This window comes from Vigna umbellata, chromosome 9, assembly GCF_029865625.1.
Source record: "Vigna umbellata cultivar VRB3 chromosome 9, Vumbellata_1.0, whole genome shotgun sequence".
NCBI lineage: Eukaryota > Viridiplantae > Streptophyta > Magnoliopsida > Fabales > Fabaceae > Vigna > Vigna umbellata.
The window spans coordinates 47,242,928-47,264,395 of record NC_142173.1 but is presented as its reverse complement, the minus strand read 5'-3'; the positions used below and the strand labels follow the sequence as shown (position 1 = coordinate 47,264,395).

The following is a 21,468-nucleotide window of genomic DNA, read 5'->3' as shown; positions in this document are numbered from 1 at the left end:
TAGTATTATGAAATATAGAGATGTGATTTGTTTTTTGAATTTTTCTTTTAAAAGATAAATTGGCTAAAATTATTTTTATGCTTCTAGATTCAATTTACTTTCTGATAAAAATGCTAATAAAAAATGTTGAGGACGGACTTAGAAGAACTAGAAAAAAAAAGATCAAATTTTGTTCCATTTTTGATTTGGGGATGATTTTAAATCTTTCGGTGAGGTCATGTGGTCTATTATTGTTTTATCTCTTTAGAGGTTAAAAAGACTAATACAATGAAAGTGATTCTCTTAAATAAAATAAAATTTGATTTTTAACTTATCTTCCTTTTGGTTGCAAAAATATTAACTATAAATGAGCTTTTAGAAAACAAATTAAGAATCAATGGAATTATATATAATTCTTTTAGATAAAAATTATTAACTTTTAGATAAAAATTCTTTAATCTTAAGTAATTTAATTACTTTTTAAAATTTCAATTCCTGTCAAACAAATTTTATCCAAAACAGATTCTTTAAAACAACAATCAATTACCCTTTAAACAATGTACAACTCTAAAGCATAATGTTTAGCGTTTCCTATTAGAATATGATAGAAAACAATAACAAACTTAGGTCAATGTACACAGAAAAGTCCATGCAGTCCAAATTGCCACAGAGAAATTATTTTATGAAAAATTAGACAGTGTCAAACTACAAATTATCACACAATGAAAAAAAAATATAGATAATATAATGTTATAGGGAAGAAAAATAGAAGAAGAAAAAAAAGATATTGATTAGATGTTTAAAAATGATAGATGTGCATGAAGAAAAGAAAACAACGGGGCATACACGATGAATTAATGGGTTGAACTATAAGCAGTGCTGCGAAATGTTTTAATGGTGCATGCACTGAGAATTTTGACGAGGACAGGGTTGTTAGTGCACCTAGGAGTCTTGAACTGGCCCAGTGCTGCTCCAATCTCCACGAAATAATCCAAAATCTTCTTGAAAGTTCCTCTCTCTACAATGCAGAGTTTCAAAGGCCCTATTGAACTGGTTTTCCTTGCAACCACATAGCCATGGTCGACAAAAGCTGCATCCATTTCCCTGCAACATGCTTCAAGTACCTTATCCTCAGCCTCACCTTTCACCTCCCAGAAAATGACGTAACACCCTGGTTCGTTAGAGATATCTGCATAGCTTGTAAAATCAACAAGCTCAGCTTTGCCCTTGTTCAGAATCTGTGACCCTTTCTCTACCACCAGTTGAAGGTCTTTCTCTGTGTTCTTATCTATATTCACTGTTAGAATTAGTTTTCTTCTGCATATGAAATTCAACTTTGGGGTTCCATTGTGAAAACCTCCCACTTCCACCACATCTCCGAGTCTGCACCTATACAACCCTGAAAAATAAAATGTTTTATTCATTCTGTATAGACAAAAAAAAAACAATGTTTTAATGAACTGTTTGATATTTAAGGATATTTTCATATTCTACTTGTCTCTATATATATTCCAATATTGTCTGATTAGGTATTTGTTGAATCTCATTTGACTAGGTTAGGGGAAGAAGCTTTTTATGTTGCTTACTCATTCAAACCAATTCTGCTAATATATTGATCAGTTCACTTCAGTTTGAAGTTAGGAAAAAAAAACCTTGGATACCAAACCGGTGTGTACCTAACGAGAAATAAGAAGAAAGGAGAGATAAGTGATTAATACAGTGCAAGAGAAAAAGGGAACACAAATAAATGTTTGTACGTTGAATAAACAAAAGTGATTTATGTTATGTCAAATCACATTGATTTCTTAACATTTTTGATGCAGCAACCCGCTCATTAGTTGTATACAAGTTGTTGTTAGCTGAAGGAGTTGGAGCATCTATGGAAAATAGAAATATGGAGAAAGATTAGGTTCTAGTTCGGCTAGAAGTTTGAAAATGACCAGTGCTGACAATATCATGGTAAATCCTTGTCAGAACTCAGAAGAGACTGGAATGACAGGTACATAACATCAAGCAAAATAACAAAAAGCCAAAGCTCACGCACGACATATGATATGAGATGTGGGCTCACAGCCCCAAATTATGACCAACACCATCCAGAACTCGAGATGTTTCCAAAACCCATTTGCAGAATATTGTGTTTCAATTATGCATCTATCTGCTTATATCTAACTGAACTTGAATGATTAGATGATCTAACATATAAACATAAGAGATTTGGTTCAACCAGATTTTGGGTACATGTCCTTGTTTGTGTGCAATTTCTGATCATGTGCTGCTTGTAATTGACACCTATATAGGTAAACCTATTAGGATCTAATGCTCCACACTAGGCATTATTTTATGTCAAGGACAATGGTTCTAATCACCCATGCCTAACCGAATCTAGAACAAGTTCATGTGCAATGGCTTTAAGAATAGAGAATTACGACCTTTTATTAGATTTGTTTATCTTATTTTAACGAGTTTTGTTCATTTTTTCTGAATTTAATTCAGTAAGATCTATGGAAAAACTTTTGCTTAGAATGAATGATTTATATCTAACATATTCAGTGCTTTATTTGTAGAATAGTTTTCACTAAAAAAAGTCAAAAGATATATAAATTACGTGTGTTAAATTAAATATTCGAAGGAACTAAGATGTTGAAGTATTATATACAATAGAAGATCATGGATGAGTGAATTAATGTTACCAGTAAAAGTTGTAAGCACTACTTCGTACTCTTGGCCAACTTTAACCTGGGAAAGAGGGATTGGCTCGCCTTCCACGAAATCATGATCAGCTACAAAGCTGGAATCTTGTTTGCGTTTGTGTCTATAAAGTGGTATGAATTCAAAGTAAGAGAACGTGGGTACCACAGCAAAGGTTACTTTCTCTGGAGGCAAACTCGGATCCACATTAATCCCTATCCAGCTCTCAGTTGAACCATAGTCACCACTTATTAGTGCAACCCCATTTGTATAATGCCTAAGCTTTTTCAAGTAAGGTTGCATAGAACCTGTCATTATGGAACAAACGTACTTGGCGTTCGGCCAAAGTTTGGGAACCAAACCAAACCAATCCACCGCTTCTAGCTCCAAGCAAGAGGCTTCTAGTTTTGAGGCCAAAGATGGGTTTGAAGAGATGATACCCAAAACAGCATCTCTCATTTTGGGTATCTTGATTCTTGAACTCAAAGTCCCATCTCTAATGTCATTGCAAATGTCTTTCCAAACCTCTTCCAAGGTGCAAAAAGCTTGCACTATGCCATAGACAAAAGCCGAGGAAATAAACTCTACGTGATCACAGAGGAAGAGGCCAAGAAGGAGGTGACAGTACGTTGATTGTTTGTAATCCCCTCCTGATATAACTTCGTAGGGACTGCAAATGAATGCCTTTGTTTTCTCTTGTTTGGTTTTGAATTCCTGGCTTTCATAATAATGTGTTGTGGCTGTTCCAGCCGTTAAACCTCCTTTTGTTTTGAACTGGTTGCTGCTGTATATGAATTCAAGAATCCTTCCTCCTTCCCTTGTGGGATAAACCCTATAAACAGTGATGAAAACAAAAGGCATTAAGAACTTCAAAAGGATTAACTATGTATCTCATAGCTACTAGCTAGGTCATCGTGACTAGTTAAAAAATTATGAGACCTGAGATAAGCACACCTTGATCTAAAGGCTGCTGATAAAGTGAAAGTTTGAAGGGTCGTTTGAGCACTATGGCGGGTAAAGGGTACGAACTTCTGCCTCCCCTCTGTCGTTCCAGAACTGCACAACCTCTACCTTATAAGATTATATTTTGAAGAAAAGAAAAAACTATCACACAGCCGAAGAAGATCTGACATAAAGACAGCAGGGAAAAACAATAATCTTAATATTTCATAATCAATATGCATGACCATTACTTATTTAGTTGGAGACCATTAATTAATTGCACCTAGACCTTGTCTTTAATATATAGATAGACGAATAGCTATACAGAGAATGAGGCAAGGAATCATTAATCATTCTATATCCTGACTCACCCATTCATCTCATCACCCGAAAGAGGAAGGAAAGAACACAAAACTAAAATTACGGCCATGAATCCCATTTATCACCCAAAAGGGAAAGGAGAAAATATGAAAGAAATCTAACAAACACTCACATTCACATGTATAAATAGAGAAAGGCAATGGTACCTTAAAGAGAGGGTGGTTATAGGTTGTTGTGTGAGTATAGGAGCAGTGTCTCCATCTACAATTTTTTGGATATAGGGCTCGAAATCTGCATGCGAAGCAAGGGGAACAAGAGAAGTGAAAAGAGATTCCAACTGAGAAGCATCCATGTCTGAGATCCTGTAGCTCCCCAACCATTTCTTCAGATATTCAACCCCACAGTTCTGCTTAAGAATCCTACACAATGTCTGAGTCTGAACAGAAGCGGCGTTCTCGGAAACGTGTTGAAACCAGGTAATGATATCATCAAAGTCAGTAATGCAGTAGGAATTGGAGAAGGTGGTGGCATGAGTGTTGCAACTGAGAAGTGCAGGTTCCATTGAAGAGGGTTATCAGTGCTGCTGGGGCATTGGCAAGTTTTGATATAAAATGAATAAATCCAGTGTTGGTGGGTATCTGTTTCCACAAAAAAATGTGCCAAACTAAGCTAGAAGTTCTTTATTTTTGTTATGAATCATGGCAATATCCCGGTTTGCATTCAAGAATGGTACGATCAGTTAGAGACCACAAGAAATTGGATTATGAATTATCATTTTTGGTAGGGGGACCAAGCTACAGCCTATAACTTTCCTTCCAAAATTTATTGTGAGCCACCGTTCAAAAATCAGACCTACGTACAGTGTCTTCGACAGATACCAGTTGAATATTGTGTGGTGAGTTATATGGACAACTACGGAGTAAATAACAATCATATACAATTATTATTATTTTTATATTATTACAATTACAATATGGTTATATTACAATAGATTATATTGGTGATGAAAATATATTTTAATTTATTTTCATCTCAGACGTTATGATACAGTTAAAAAATAAACAAAGTAAGAAGAGAAGAGGAGTTTATGTTATCTCCCATGCCAGCAACTGTTATAAGTGACTTTCCAGGTTGGAAAATATTACTTTTAAATAATTCACATTTAATTTTATTTTAACAAATTATTTTTGAACAATTCCAAGTAATTCATTTAGCAGACTTAATTGTGAAATGTGGTGATATTTTAAAATTATTTCCCTTAGAAAAGATTATCAGTTGAAATAAATACAAAAAAAATTATTTTATTTATTATTAATAACTTTATTTATCACCAATTTATTTTGTATATTACTTTAGTCTTATTTGATCATGATATCTCATCAAAACAACATAAACTTTGCATCATTTGAAATCACATGAAAGTCGGTTCAAATCAATGCAAATAAACAAAAACAAACACACTCAATCATCGCATTTTTCCTCTGTGCCATTAGAAATATATATGAACAAAAACAAACTATTTCTGTGTTGGCGAGAGTATTTGAACAAAAATATGGTTCTAACGTATTATTTATAAATGAAAATATTTAAAAATATTATTAAAAATATATTCAAAAATTTTATATTTCTAAGATTCAATTTATAATCAAATTCTCTAATTGAGCCTGAACATTTATTTTTGTTCCGTCTTTGTTACATAACATATTTTTTCTACTACTGTATCTAAAATATATTAGATTATGAAATAAAATTAGTTTATAAACTCAATCGAGGCTCATAACTTAAGTTATTAATTAATACATTAGTTTATTAAATTAAATATATTTAGCATAATTAATCAATAAATTTGAAATAATATAACAGATATAATTATCTATATTTTATTATATAAATAAACTATGTATTTTTAAGACAAAAATGTTGTAATTATAATTTTAATTAATTTAAAATATATTTACAAAATTATAAATATTAAAATTTCTTTCTTAAAGTTGTGATTTCTTCTTGTAAGGTTTGTGGGACCTACCAGAAACTATAGTACCGGTTGTTCCCAGCTGGCTGGAGCGCTTACATCAGTTACTTTCTTTCTCATCTTATTAACCATTCACATCCTCAGCAGTACGTACAGTAACACAGTACAGTACGAAACTTTTTTTTTTTTTTCATTTTAAAAGTATCTTTCTAGGGTGGGAATTTAACCATGTGTTCAATTAATCTTACCTTCAGTTGATATTTTTCACACGATGATCCAAATGGGTTAAAAATATGTTTTTGATTAATTATGTTTAAATGATTTTTATTGTGGCAGCAAGATCTTAAATACTAGTGTTGTCAAAATGAATTGTAATTCACAAGCTAATCCGACTCATTTTTGAATTAGAATGAGTTTGAAAAATATGTAATTTTTTTTATGCAGATTAGTTTTCAATAATCCTGCTTACTTAGAATCTGGCTCACCGGATTGAACCCATGGTGAGCCAGGTTGACTCACCAACCCATTTAATTTAATTTAATTATTTATTATTTTGTGTTTTAATATTATTTTTAGTATTTTTTTTATTATATTGTAGAGGGTGATAAAGAAGAAAATGTTTCAAGAGAGAAAAATATTATAGATTTTTCTATTCAAGACTCTAATATTATAAATGGACAAGTGATACAAAAATTATCAATATCAAAGACTTATTTGTTCGTCTTTTTTGTACATGTTTTTTTATTACGCTTGAATTGTATGATATTTTTTTTATTTTGAATTGTTTTTGGAGTTTAACACCATGTTAGTGTGACATTTATTTAGATTTGAATTAAAAAAAATATTGTAACTTTTTTAAAAAAAACTTATAATTAAATGAGCTAGTCAGCCAACCCGTTTAACCCACCAACCCGTGGTGGGTCGAGTCGGGTTCGAATTTTTTCAACTCGCTAATAAGTGAATCGGATTAGATTGGCTTACTAAGTGATCAATCCGTGGTGAGCCGGACCGGGTCGAGCTGATTACCCGTTTTTGACAGTTCTAAATACTTTGTAACATGATGAAAATTTACTTACACTTTTTAAGAATTTTTCTCTATTTATTTTTTAATTAGTATATTGATATTGATATTTGTGAAATTTATTATATATTATTTTTAATTTTCTTATTCTCTATTCAATCTTTATTTTAATTAAATGATTTAATATAGTTTATTATATTAAGTTGATATGAATATCTTTTAAAAGATAATCTATCTCATTATATTAATTTCTCTTTAGTTTTTTTTTCATCCACAGTTTATTTTTTTTTTCACCGCACACTTCTTTCACCACTTTCATCACTACCTCTTTTCTTAAAGGTTTAGTTTTGAAAACATCATACTAGTTTGAGTTGAGCTTAAAATACGAGATTTTATTAAGGTTGAAAGGTGAAAGAATTCAAAAATAAAATAAAATTTAAAATTTTTGAAAAAGTAATAAAAAAAATGGACTTGAGATAAAAGGAAGAAATAGGAATAAAAATAGATTGGAAGGTATAAAGTGTGGAGGGTAAAAAAAAGTCCTAAAAGAAAGAAAGAAGAAGAGGACAGGGGAAAGTAGTGGAAAAGAGAACAAACAAGAGAAAAAAAAGATTGGTGAAAGGTGGTGGATGGTTAAAGAAAATGAAGAAAAAAGAAAAGTACAGAGAAAAAAAATTAGATTTTAATGGAAAATATAATTTCAAACCATATTAATATCAATTTAATGGAAATTGATTTTTTTATGACAAAAAAAAATTAAGAGATCACATTAAATTAACTCAAAAATATAAAATACTAATTATTTTTTCCATCAACACTTCTATTTTATTTTTCCTATATTTTCTCTTAAATCTAATATTTCTCTTTAAGCAAATCTTAATGTTCATCTCATTTAAGCTTAATTTGAGAGATTAAAAAATAAATATGAGAAAAAACATATAAAATAATAGATATGATAAATGATTTAAAAGAATATAGAAAAAATAAGGTAAAAATTAAACGAGGAAATAGTGTGTGTGTGTGTGTGTATATATATATATATATATATATATATCAACAATAGCCCAAAAAATGGGTGGATCTCAAGTATTTTTTATTTTCACAATGTTGTATTTTTACCATAAAAAAGTACTTAGGAAATAGCTAACGTGACTTTGTTCCAAACAAAAAACACCTCGATTAAGGTTATTATACATAATCTAATGATTTTGAATAAGGTTAAAGATATATTTTACAAGTGTTCACTTCTTTTATTATTTTCAAATTTAAAATAAATACTTTTTATCTTTTAAATATTGAATTAAATCTATCTCCTAACCAATATTTAGAGCTTTCGAACACACATTTCCACATTTTTATTTTAAAACTTTCATTATTCTTTAGATTTTTATCATAAAAATTATAAAAAATTCACACCTTTAAAAGAAAAAAAAAACTATATATATATATATTTATATATATATATATATATATATATATATAATAGTAGTAAATAAATATGAATATTTAATTATCTGGTGGTGAGTGGAACCGATATAAATGTTATACTATTTGTTAATATTAGTACATTTTAGTGATTAACGCAACACTGTAGTTTTCGGTGCGTGCGAACGTAGATTCTGGTTGTGCTGAAGAGTCTAGGAAAAATAGTCAATGCTGTTTTAGTTTTGTCTCATTTTTTGTATCTTTGTTCTTAGCATCTTCTCTTTATCCACGTGAAGAAACGTGAACAACTTCCTAGTACAACATCTGCTGTCACTATAATGTTTGAAGAGAGTGGCAATCAGTTAATTTTTTTTTACATTATACATGAGATAATAGTTTATCTATAAAACATGATTTTAACGGTTAATATATTTGCATTAATTTGAATGCATACGTAAATGCTCTAATTATTGACAATGCATGCAATATCCACCGCCTTAGGTATTCGGCGACAGTATCTTAATCACAGCAGTGATATTTGACTTACGTGCGAGGAGCCACCACCGAGGAAAGTATTTATTTGGAAGAACCCAATATTCAAAGTTAGGTTGGAATAAATACGAAAATGGAAAATAAGAGCATGAAAATGTTTTTGGATTTTTGTTGTGAAATATCAAGACAACAAATTGATATAGACCGTCCATGTTGGTGTAAGTGGTGGACCAGAATGCAGAAACTTTCAGAAGAAATTATGCGTATGGGTATGGGCTATTTAGAAAAAGTATTTTGGTGAATGCAGAGTGGTGTGACACTTGACCTGTTTCACCTGCCATTTCGACACCCTTCTCTGAAAAATCTGTATGTGCCCACCAAACTATGAGGCTCAGGTTTCACTACACTCTCCTTATTATCTCTTTCTCTCACTGTCACTCCAGTCCAATTGTGTCACAAAGTTTTGGCTTTTTTCAAGTGTAATTGCTGTTAGTTACACAGTTCTACGTCAGATAAAACAACATAGTTTTACATCTGAATTTATATATATATATATATAAGATATCTTTATTCATGAACAATATTTTATCAGATATGTGTTAAACATTTCTACACTTTGAACGTGTTATTATGAAAATGGATAAATATTTAAAAATTATCAATTTAGGAGAACTTGTATATATCACAATTTTATTAAGTAGTACTAGCTAAGAAGAGGTTGAAATTATTATAAGTGAACACGGTTTTGATGTACTATGATATGATTATGGGTGTAATTGGTTGCTTATTATTATTCTTTTATTTTACAAAGTGAAGTCACAAGATGGTGATACAATTTCAATAGAGAATGGTTTCAAGGAAAGTTGCTAACTTTTGATACAACTTTAAGTTGATGAAAAAGTTGTTGTGGCTTGTGACTTAATTGAAGAATAACTTTTATAGAAGTTGTGTGATGGTAAATTCGACTTTTGTGTTATAGTATTTGACCTAAAGTCTTGTCATCTTCACATAACTTTTTTTTTGTTGTAGTTTATCATATTTGAACTAATTTTTTTTTTTAGTTTTATAGTGATTTTTTAAAAATGTATTTTATTTGTTATTTTTTATTGTGTTAAAAAAAGGGAGTGGAAGAAAAAACTATGGAATAAATTTTTTATGTTGGTGTTATTTAAAGAAATTTAATTAAAATATATTTGAAGAAGTAATAAATATTGATAAATATATAATAAGAATTATGATATACAATAATTTCAAAAATGATGAAAATTTTATCTTTGGGCAATTTACTTTATTATGACCTCCACTTCTACAACAAGAATATTTATTTGTTTTATTAAAAAATTTGGTGGTTTGTTTCATTATGATATTATGAATACGTAGTTAGTCTTTCTGATTTATTATATTGCATGTGGGGTTAAGTATGAAATTCAGTCTTACATCATGAACTAGATAAAATTAGATTTTATAAGTTTTGAAAATATTGGAAAATTTATAGACTAGATTGACAAATGTCATTAGTTGTAAATGACAAGAGGAATGAGAACAATGGAAGCAAAGAGCTTGAAGCTCTCCACAATCACAACATCAATAACTTAAATTAACTTTATAGAATATAGATCGACGTCTCAATTTAGCGGTGGTTATTTTCTGAACATAAAATTCAATTTTTTTCACTATATCTTTGGACATGACATATAATTAATTGTTGTGGAGTTTTTCTTAATAAAGGAGTAATATTTCCAAGATATTGATAGTATATTTGTAATAAGCATTCTATACAAGAGCAAATATGGGTAAGGACCATCCACCCTCAAAATAGAGTTCATGCACTTTATGATATTTGTTGTGATGTGGTTGTACCTCTTATTCTCATCATAAGCTTGAATACATTTTTGAGCGGTATCTGATCAATCCAAGAGTTTTTGGCGGAATTCAGCTCTCATAACGGTAAGTAAGTTGTTTTATTTCATAACCTATGCCAACACAACAAAATAAATTATTTGAACATGATAGTTTTTGTAATATTTAGTAATGCAAGTTAAGTAGCGTAGTTATCCATATTAGTCGTTTCTTCTAACTTTGCAATTTTGAATTTTTGTTCAAATCAGAAGCAATGTGGCGTATGCAAAATAGACTGGAACATCTCCTTATCAACCAACTTCTGGACATTATAATGCTGACAATATAGTTGTTCCTTTATCTATTGCATAGATTTGATTTAGGTATAACATACGCTCACAACATTTGAAAAATTCGTACAATAACTTCTTTTGTTTCACCTTAACAAATAGCAAAAGTTAAAGGAAAAATGTATCTATTCTAATATTGAGAAATTGCAGTTAAGGAATTGTCATGATATTTTTGTTAAGATATCCCATCAACTTGCTTGCAATAGTTTGAAGCCGTAAATGTATGACTTGAATGATCAAAAGAATCATTGTGAGATAGATGTATAAAAAAAATGGGTATCGATCACTGTGAGCAACATTAGGATGGACAACTGATAACTTTTTAAAAAGAATATCAAATCGTTCAAGTAATACAGTGAATTAAGTTAAGAGTATCGTTCTTCAAGGAAATTTGAGTCACTTTATTCAATTAAAATTATTTATCAAGATCAATTACTGATGATAACATTTGTGATTTCAATTTGGATATTAGCATGAAATTAACAAAGTAAAAAAAAATTAAGATTAAAATTACGATAAAAGATCACTGGAATTGGTCTTTGACTAACATTACACTAAAATCCTTCAAGCATTCACACAAGAGTATCTTGGTTTAATTCCTTAAAACAAATTCTAAAATTATCTATTGAATTATTAATTCCTTAATTAATTCAGCAGATAATTTTGCATTAAATTCAGATGTTGAGAATGATCAAAAACACAGAAGCTATTCCTACTTTAGTTACTTTTAGTTTCTTTTCTTACGTTTCTGGTTCAAAAAATACTTCCTAGTACAAAAGAACTTTTAGAGAGAATTATACTTCCGTATAATCAAAAGGAAGTCAAGAAAAGAACAAGAACAAAAACATATATTACACAGGAAATTTACATTAATGTGTCGTCATACAACCAATTCCAATGAACAGAAAGATTAGTCTATCCTAGACATCTCAAACGTACTCTTTTCAGCAATTTCTTGCAGAAAGTGAAGTCTTAATGTCTTGAAAGGTCTCTTGTGTCTCCTGAGTTCTTCAGTATTTTTCTCGCTTTGTTTGTGGGTCAAAAGATAGTTTATGTCTTTCTCTCACATCTTTTAAAGCCACTTAACTTCATTAATTCGCTCAGCGCACATGTGTGTATGCGCTGTGCAAATTTTTCTAAACTGCTGCACTTCAACTGATGATATTCGCACAACGCACAGGTACTGGTGCGTTATGCGAATTCCCTCCTTTTGACAGTGCGAGAATTGGCTGACAAAGTGTCTAAATAACAACCTTTCCTGTACAATGTTTAAGATAACGTTCTACTACCTATTACAAATTTTCAATGAGAATCAACATAAATAATTACATGATTGAACTCATTTATAAGTGTTTGTATGGTAACTTGTGATTGGTCCGTTTTTTTAACAACTTTTTTTTACGACTATTTTAAAAGTGTTTATATGGTAACTTGTGATTGGTCCGTTTTAAATACACATACCAATCAAATAATGACACATTCTATTGTTAGAAAAAATGTTAAAAAAATTGTTAACTATCCATTTTACAATTGTCCCTATATTATTATGTTGTACGACATGCAAACCTATGAGAAAATGATTGTATGATTCGTCCTAGTCACTTAATTTCTTTAAAAGTGTCTTTTGTTTAGCTATCTATTCTTTTTCTATATCTATTCTTTTTCTATACACATCATAATAACTATGACAATTTTTTATTTCAATAATTAATTTTCTATGGAAATGAAAGGTTAACTTTCACCTAATTGACCACAATGGAAACAATGTGGATGATGTCCAAATTGATGTGATCATGTGATGCGATCCATTCAGAATTCGAATTTTAAAGAGTTTGAAGTTTCAATTTTGAAGAATTTCGTTCAACGTGAAAAGATTTAATCACAGTTCGGACCAAATTTCAATAAGATTTTCTAATATTTTTTTCGAGAATCAATGAAGAAAAGAAATTTGAAAAAGAAAATCAATTAGAATCCTGCTCGTCAAAAATCAAATTCCCACTAATTCTTACCACCAATTACACCTCTTCACATCTTCTTCCCAAATAATGAGTTCTCTCAAACATGATCAGTAAAAAGGTCTGTTCCTCTAATACTGTTGGCACGTATTACTGTTCTATAAATAGGTTTACTGCAGAAAAAAATACTGTATGAGGAGAAAAAGGGAGAACTGAATTTATGGTAGTCTAGACAGTCTAATGATTTTTGAGTTTTGTTTATTTGTTGTTTCCAAAATTCATTAATTTGGATATATTAAAAAATTAATATATTTTAAAATTAGTGTACATCAAGATATTTTAAAAACATAAAAAAAAGTTAGTAGAATTAAATTATTCAAACTGTTTCAATATTTTCATAGTTAATTTAAGAGATTAAAAATAAAATAAAATATTTTTATTCGAATATACCACCATAAGTCAATTCCAAGTGTTTTTACTCAGATTAAAATTGTAACATTCCAATTTAGTAATATAAAACTACTAAAATGAACATCATATGTATAACGATGTAACAAGTACTACTGATTTATTATGAATAAAATTATTTACCTGAAGAATAAAAGTACAACCTAAACTGGAAGCTTCACTCCCAATCTCCCGTTGAGTAAACTGAAAGATTATATCCTTAAGCTCACATAATTATAATGATCATCGCAAAAGAGAAACAGCACACAACAAACAACACAAAAACAAGGGTAAGCTAGATTTAAAAAGAATTCATACATTGATATAACATACCACATACATAAGTATTCATGCAAAATAAACTAGTTCAAAACATCCTAACATGTTATGACTTAGACTTGATTGTACAGACTTAGAATGATTGACGACCTATGGCGGGTTGTGTACTCGCAGTGGCCTCTACTGCTTTGCAAAACCATTGTCAATGAGTTTCACCCTACCACACTCACGAGGTTAGTCTGTTCCGGGCCTTGAGACATAATGGAAGCCCCCAAGACTAAGATCTCCTGCTACTCCTCACCACATGTGTCAATCCTCTCTACTTGAGAATGAAAGACCATTGGAGTTCAGGATAACCCTCAAGAGATTTCACTTTGAACTTACTTTCATTACTTTGAAACCACACTTTAATTCCATTTGAATCACAATTTATCTCTTTAATATATATATAACTCAGTACACCCTCATACATAATCCAAGATAAATCAACACATCATTCAAATCAAATAAGAACACATAAGAAAAGTGTAAACAAAAACCTGGACCAGCTGCTAAGCGCATACCCTCGCTAAGTGAAACCCACCAAACAGTGGATTAAACCCTCAAATCACTCGCTCAGCGCATAACATTCGCTAAGCGAATAAAACTGACAGTGTTCCCAAACCTCAAAAATTCGGTCAGCGCATACCATTCGCTTAGCGAATAAAACTGACATTGCTCCCAGACCTCAACAATTTGCTCAGCGCATACCATTCGCTCAACGAAAGTCCTTAGACAGACAACCCACCTCTATCACTAGTCGTTGAGCGAATCCACTCGCTCAGCGAGTCTGCATAATTCTACAACACCAAAATGTGCATAATTACACAACCTACACCAAATTTACCAATTTTAACTATTTTTTTCCAACTTCTAACTCTTATATATTGTGTTATACACTCAATTAAACTTAACTAAGTGTGTATAAATCCTTCTAATATCAATCTAAACAAGCCTCAAGATTTCACATAAAAACATACAAAAACTCAACTTATAGACCCAACTTGAATTTTACCCTTTGTGGCACAATTCCAAGTAACTTAGGGTCTCTAGAAAGTCCTATATAACTCACCAGGACTCCTCAAACTGATCATACAAGCACATAACCTACAACTCAGATTTTCACTAGTCCACTTCCTAAGAATTGAGTTCTCAACCAAGTTGAACTCTACCTAATCACTACCACTCAAACACAACTCAGATTTCTACCATTCTAGATGTTTGAACATGACATAACCCAGCTCATACTCAACCTTAACTGTATAAAAGTACTTCACCAACCATTTCTTAATATATTCTTACTCAAGAACTCATTTCTAGACCAAATAACCTACAATCCAAAAATCCCTTTTTCTTTCAACAATTCAATCAACACAAATCACTTCAACAATGCAAATCCAAAATCTCACACACATTCAAACAGATTCCTCGGGTTATGCACATTCATCATTACAATGCATCAACTTCACTACTTTACTTCCATCATCACTATCACACAATAACATTTTTCATCCCAACAGCTCAGAATTCACAAACTATTAAAAACATATTGCATACTTAAATTTAAAAGTAAATATCTAGCTTCCCTTACCTCAATGAGACGCTACACAACTCTAGAAAACCCCAACCGAATGCTTGCACTGCAAGGAAACTCTAAAAAACCTATAAATCACCGATTGGTGATAGGAAACCAACCTTAGAACATAAATTGAACTAAGAATCAAGAAAGAAGAACTCTCTTCACATGCAAAAACAGATTCTTTTGCATGCTCACAGATTTGGGGAAAAATTTAAGGAAAGAGAATGAAACTTACTTGCTCTAATCAACAATCTGATAGGACAGATAGGTAGACCTTGACGTCGTGATCATCTAGGCACCTTCTGATCGTCAAATAGATGACTTTAGATCAAGAACTCTTGAAGAGAAGGTATATAACTCTAGAAAAGTGATTTCTAGAGAAATGATACGTTTTAAAATAATGAAACTAGTTTATAACAAAACTATTTATAATAAAACCGTTTAATATTAAAATAACCGAATCTCACTATTTTTAGACTACCATCTCTTCTAAAATATCATTTTTCAAGGTTTTACAAAATCTAAAGTATTGAACCGGAATATTTATTTTACTATTAAAAAAATCAAACACTGCTATTTTTCTTTGTCATGATATTTTATTTTTATGAGTTAATATTTATATTAAGTTTAATTTTATAATTTTTAAACATTCCGACACACATCCAAATATATCCCACAATACAATTACATTTTAAAATAATATATATATAATTTGTATTAATTATTTATTAATTGGACATTATATTTTATATCATTTGCAACTTGAAAATTGTTTTGGGAAATAATAAAATATTAAAATAATTCAATTCTAAATATGATGTTTTTAACTAAATTTTTGTAGTTTTAATTTAGATAGGTTTATCTTTACAATTATGATTTCAAGACAAACAATTATATGGATCACGTATTCTGAGTATTAACATTGAAATATAAGTGTGTAAAATGTTAATTATCATGGATTTGATTATATTATTGTGTCAACCAATATTGCTTAAAGTGTACTAGCTTAAATTGTGTGGTTTTAATTATGTAATGTTTTAGTATGAAGACTTAAATAATAATTAGATTTAATTAGGTTTCAATTTTCACATAAATTCCATATTTTTATGTGTGTTTTTTATTAAAATAAATTGTTTATTGGATACTCAAAATTTGTATATATTCTATTTCATGGTCACTGTTACTTTATAATTTTATATTATTTTGATAATATTTGTAGAAAACGTATATTATTTGTCTTGGAAGTACATAGTATCAATCTTATTTAATAGTTCTTTACAAGTTTCAATGTACATGTAACAGGATGTTCACGAGGAGTAGGCGATATTTTTTTTAACATTTTGTAGATGGTTAGATGTATTTAATATTATATTTTGAGTTTAGGAACTATTTTTTTGTGTAACTAGGTTAGGTAAAAATATTTAGGAACTTTGTTAGGTAAATATAACATTGAGTTTAAGAACTATTTTGATGTGTTAATAATAGAAAATATATTGATTATATTTTGAGTTTAGGAACTATTTAATATTACATTTTGAGTTTAGGAACTATTTTTTGTGCAATTATGTTAGGTAAAATTATTTAGAAACTTTGTTAGGTAAATATAATATTGAGTTTATAAACAATTTAGATGTGTTAATAATAGAAAATATATTGATTATTTTGCTCGTTATAGATTATTTAGACTATATTTTGGGATTGATATGGATAGTAGCACATGCAAATCTACATTTTAAAAGAACTCACTTTTTACACCGGTTATGACTATAACAGGTATTAAAAAAGTTTCATTTTTTATACCTATTTTAATTTTGACAGGTATAAAAGTAAGTCTTTTTATGTGAGATTTTCCATACCTGTTCTACGAACATTAGGTGTAAAACTATTCTTTTATACCTACTCTCGGATCGGTATAGAAAAACAAATACTTCTATACCCCCTACTTTTATACCCGCTCAAAAACAGGTATAAAAAGTCATTTTTAACAGGTATAAAAAACGTTTTTTGGCATAGTGCCAGGCAAAACACTTGAACTAGCTTTTTGTAACTTTCTCAGACAAACTGTATTCTCAAAAGCTCAGAGTTCACCCTCTAAGGGTTTTGGAACAACTATATATAGGCAACTGGTCTGAATTAGAAAAGACAGATTACAACTGCCACTGATAATCGATTATTGTTAGTGATAATCGATTATTAAAGTCCGTTACAGGATTTTTCAATAAGTGATAATCGATTATCCCGAGGAACAATCGATTATTCCAGAGACTTGTGCAGTTCTCATCAGGACCAGTTGATAATCGATTATTTGAAAGAATAATTGATTATTCCAAAGGGAGATGCTTTTTTCAAGAGTGCTCATGATAATCGATTATAGCTTCTCATAATCGATTAAATGCGTGACTAACTAAAGATACGAGATTTTCTAAGTATTACATATTCAAAGACTTTCCAAATACATTTATATTCTACAAAGTTCTTTTAAAACAATTTTAACAGCTTCTTCAAGTCTATCTTCTTGCAGCATCATCAAAATCATTTATCTTCAAATTTGCCAATGCTCCTCATTGGTAACATATTTAAGAGTACTTACATTTACAATAAAATAGAACATTTACAGGAAATAAAGCTAACTTATAGTTATCCTAAAATAACCATAAATTTAAAATTTTATAGAACCCTATACTGAAACAAACCATAAGAACCAACCGAACGGTCATACAAGCAGTGTATTACACCGAACGACCCTACACTAATACAAAAATAAGCACAAGACTGACGGTCTTACTCTAACAGAAACCATCCTCTCGTGCCAGCACCTGCTCTAGAGAACCCTCATCACCTTCTACTCACACCCACAGGGTGATCATTGTAATGACAAAAACGACCGAACGAACAACATGACAAGATAGTAATAAGGGTAAGCTAATGTAATTTAATTAATCCAATAAAACATATAATTCAAACAAATATAAGAGTAAACAAAAACCAATCATGTCAATCATGCAACAACCAAACATACATTTCCAGCAATGACCAAACGTATAATACATGCAATGACCGACCACTTTTACCCTCACTGTCCGGACTGTATGAATTGTATAGCTACGACGTTTGTGCACCCGTATGGTGTAGTAGCTGGGATGCCCTAAACAGCTGCCCCCAGGGTTAGTCCGTTATACCTCACCCAAGTTAACCTTATGGACTAGGACCTCCTGCCATTCTCACACATGAGCTACTCCTCTCTACGTGAGAATGAGTAATCACAGAATATCAGGATAAATGCCAGCTAAGCATAACCACATTCATACTTTACAATTCAGTAACCAACCACGAGATATTCCTCGTTGGAATACTCTTTCATATCCATACTATTCAACTCATGTCATACTTTAAATACCATTATACTTAACCATCAATACAGTCAAACCGAATAATAAAATACGATCCCATCCTTGAACAAAATCGAAAGAGATATCATCAGACCTATGAACAAGACCGAACGGGAGAATACTTCTTAGAGGCTAACATCACCAAATACTAAAAGCTTTGAACCGAAACCTAAGAGCTTAGACTGAACACTACAAGCTTAGGCCGAACACTATCGGCTGAGGCCGAACACTTACTCTATCATAACTGCTAGTATAATACTGAGCACTACCAAGAACGAGCACTAGTACGAGACCGAGCACTACCAAGAACGAACGCTAGTACGAGACCAAGCACTACCACTCGCATACCGGCTAATACACTATTGAATGCTAACACTAGCATAACTGCTAGTACAAGACCGAGGGTTATCACTTAGCATAACGGCTAGTACACGACCGAGCGCTAACACTAGCATAACTGCTAGTACAAGACCAAGCGCTATCACTGGCATAACGGCTAGTACACGACCGATCGGTCATTAACTGAAACCCCACAGAAGCAAAACTCAATTAAGACCGAACACAATACAAACTTAGTACTACTAAGAACGAACGCTAATACAAAACTGAGTATGGCTAGGAGACCGACCACCCACCTAATACCGAACACAAATTTCTTAATTTCACCATCACCCTTCCTCACAATTCACTCAGCCATTGAACCAAAATTATGCAGAATCCCAAACCTCACGAACATAGCATATAACAGTCCACACCAAGATCACCGAACATCAAATAATTCAATTTCACACACATGCAAAATCATAAACAACATATTCATACATCAAAACCAAATAATTAAATTAACTATCTTCCCTTACCTTAAAGCAACTCGACAACTTTAACTTCTCCACAGTTTGCTAAACCGCAAGCGATACTAAGACAGTCTACAGTCTTTGGATCGGTGAAAGGAAACCAACCACCGAACCAGAAACAGAAACAAAATTAGAATGAAAGGCTGATGAACACATACAAGACCGCACAATGCTTGCATGTGACAGGAAATGCATAATTTTTCAAAAAGACAAAGGAATTGAACTTACCAGTTCAAAGCAACAACTTGATCGGTGCAGAGGAAAGCTCTTGACACCAGAAAGGCTCAACCACAGCCTGATTGATGATCAGATGAAAAAGAAGTGAGAATTTCTAGAGAGAAGAGAGAGGAAAGGTAGAAGATTCTGTCTTAGAGAGATACAGAGTCTGAAAATAATGAGACCATCTTTGTTTAAATTTTTTTATTTATATGCTCATGCAACACTTGGTCTCTTTATTTTGAAACATCTGTCCCCTCATAACACAATTTATGGGCTCTCACATTTTACATAATTTTTTTATCATTAGATAACAATCATAATTTTTTTCTTCGATTTTAAAGTTTATATGGTATATTATTATGTTGATTATTTTTTTTTATCTTACTGTTACTATAATTATTCTTTCTTGAAAGTAAAAAGTTGACGTTCTTCATAAAATATTTCCCACCATAAATACAGTCCAATTTTAATAAACAAGCATTCTAATACATAATTTCTAATGAACTTCACGTTTTAAATGCAATTTTACTTTTCTTTAAATAAAAAACCTCATGTTTAAACAGTGTTACTTTTATCCTTTTAAAAAAAATATCAAAATTATATTTTCAGCACAACTTAATTATTTTAAGGTAAATAACCACTTTAGTTCAACAAGTGTTCACATATTTATTTTTTAATATATAAAAATAATACAATTTTAATATAAAATTTTAATTTTTTTAAATTTTATTTAAGTTTTTATAATCAAGCACGTGTTTAGTATTTAACAATTATATTCTTTATCAATTTATATGAACTGATTAAGTTGGTTTATTAAGTTGATAAATTTCTTCAACTACCTATTTTCAAATTTTATCTGTAAAGAAATTATGGCATGCCTGCCACAACACTATTTTTTAACATTCTAATTATTTGTAACAACTTTTTAGTCCATAATTATTTTTAAAGAATTCAATAACAAATTATCATATAATTGAAAAAATAGAGCTGTGAAAACGGGTAACTCGGCTCAACCCAGACTCACCATGGGTTGGTTACTTAGTGAGCTAACCCAACTCGATTCATTTATTAGCGAATTGAAAAAATTCGAACCCGGTCTCACCTACTACAGGTTGGTGGGTTAAAATGGTTGGCTCACTAGCTCATTTAATTATAAGTTTTTTAAAAATAAAAAAATTACAATTTTTTTAAATTCAAATCTAAATAAATTTTAGTTAAAATAACGTTAAACTCCAAAGACAATTCAAAATAAATAAATAAAATATCATACAACCCAAGCTTAATCCAAAAACATGTACAAAAGACGAACAAATAAGCTTAGGCGAACAAATAAGTTTTTAATATTGATAATTTTTGTATCACTTATCCATTTATAATATTAGAGTCTTGGATAGATAAATGGATAATATTTTTTCTTTTGAAACATCTTCTTCTTTATCACCATCTAAAAGTGAATCAATCCGATTCACCATAAATTCAACCCAGTTAGCCAGATTCTAAATAAGCCAAGTTGAAAACTGTATAAAGATATTATATTAACACCACTATAAAAAAGTATTCAAATGTTGTAATATTAAAAGTTGTACTAAATATTCCTTAAGTAATTAATTTATTACAAGAGTATAGTTTCAACCAATCAACAAGAAAGAGTTAAGTTGGCACATTGGAGAGATGA

At 30.5% G+C, this 21,468-nt stretch overlaps 1 protein-coding gene across 3 annotated transcripts; it reads right to left on the bottom strand.

The window, feature by feature from the left end:
• Positions 1 to 745: 745 nt before the first annotated feature.
• Positions 746 to 4,608, bottom strand: LOC124827806 (indole-3-acetic acid-amido synthetase GH3.10-like). 3 transcript variants are annotated; one of them, XM_088098193.1, is made up of 4 exons: positions 4,140 to 4,608; positions 3,610 to 3,726; positions 2,673 to 3,502; positions 746 to 1,378 (listed from the first exon to the last, which is right to left on the bottom strand). In XM_088098193.1, the coding sequence occupies exons 1-4, from the start codon at positions 4,493 to 4,495 to the stop codon at positions 834 to 836; spliced, it is 1,848 nt and encodes a 615-aa protein (XP_087954319.1). In that variant the 5' UTR covers positions 4,496 to 4,608; the 3' UTR covers positions 746 to 833. The 3 variants fall into 3 exon arrangements, with proteins under 3 accessions (XP_087954319.1, XP_047156910.1, XP_087954320.1); XM_047300954.2 differs by having other exon boundaries at positions 3,625 to 3,726; positions 4,140 to 4,606; XM_088098194.1 differs by having other exon boundaries at positions 3,610 to 3,737; positions 4,140 to 4,455.
• Between the last annotated feature and the right edge of the window lie 16,860 nt (positions 4,609 to 21,468).

Excerpts from the sequence above, each read along its gene's own strand:
- LOC124827806 (XM_088098193.1), bottom strand. The coding sequence starts at position 4,495 with ATGGAACCTGCACTTCTCAGTTGCAACACTCATGCCACCACCTTCTCC. Across the intron at positions 3,727-4,139 it reads ATAACCACCCTCTCTTTAAG|TTCTGGAACGACAGAGGGGA; the intron begins GTACCATTGCCT and ends GAGGTTGTGCAG. Across the intron at positions 1,379-2,672 it reads AGTGCTTACAACTTTTACTG|GGTTGTATAGGTGCAGACTC; the intron begins GTAACATTAATT and ends TTTATTTTTCAG.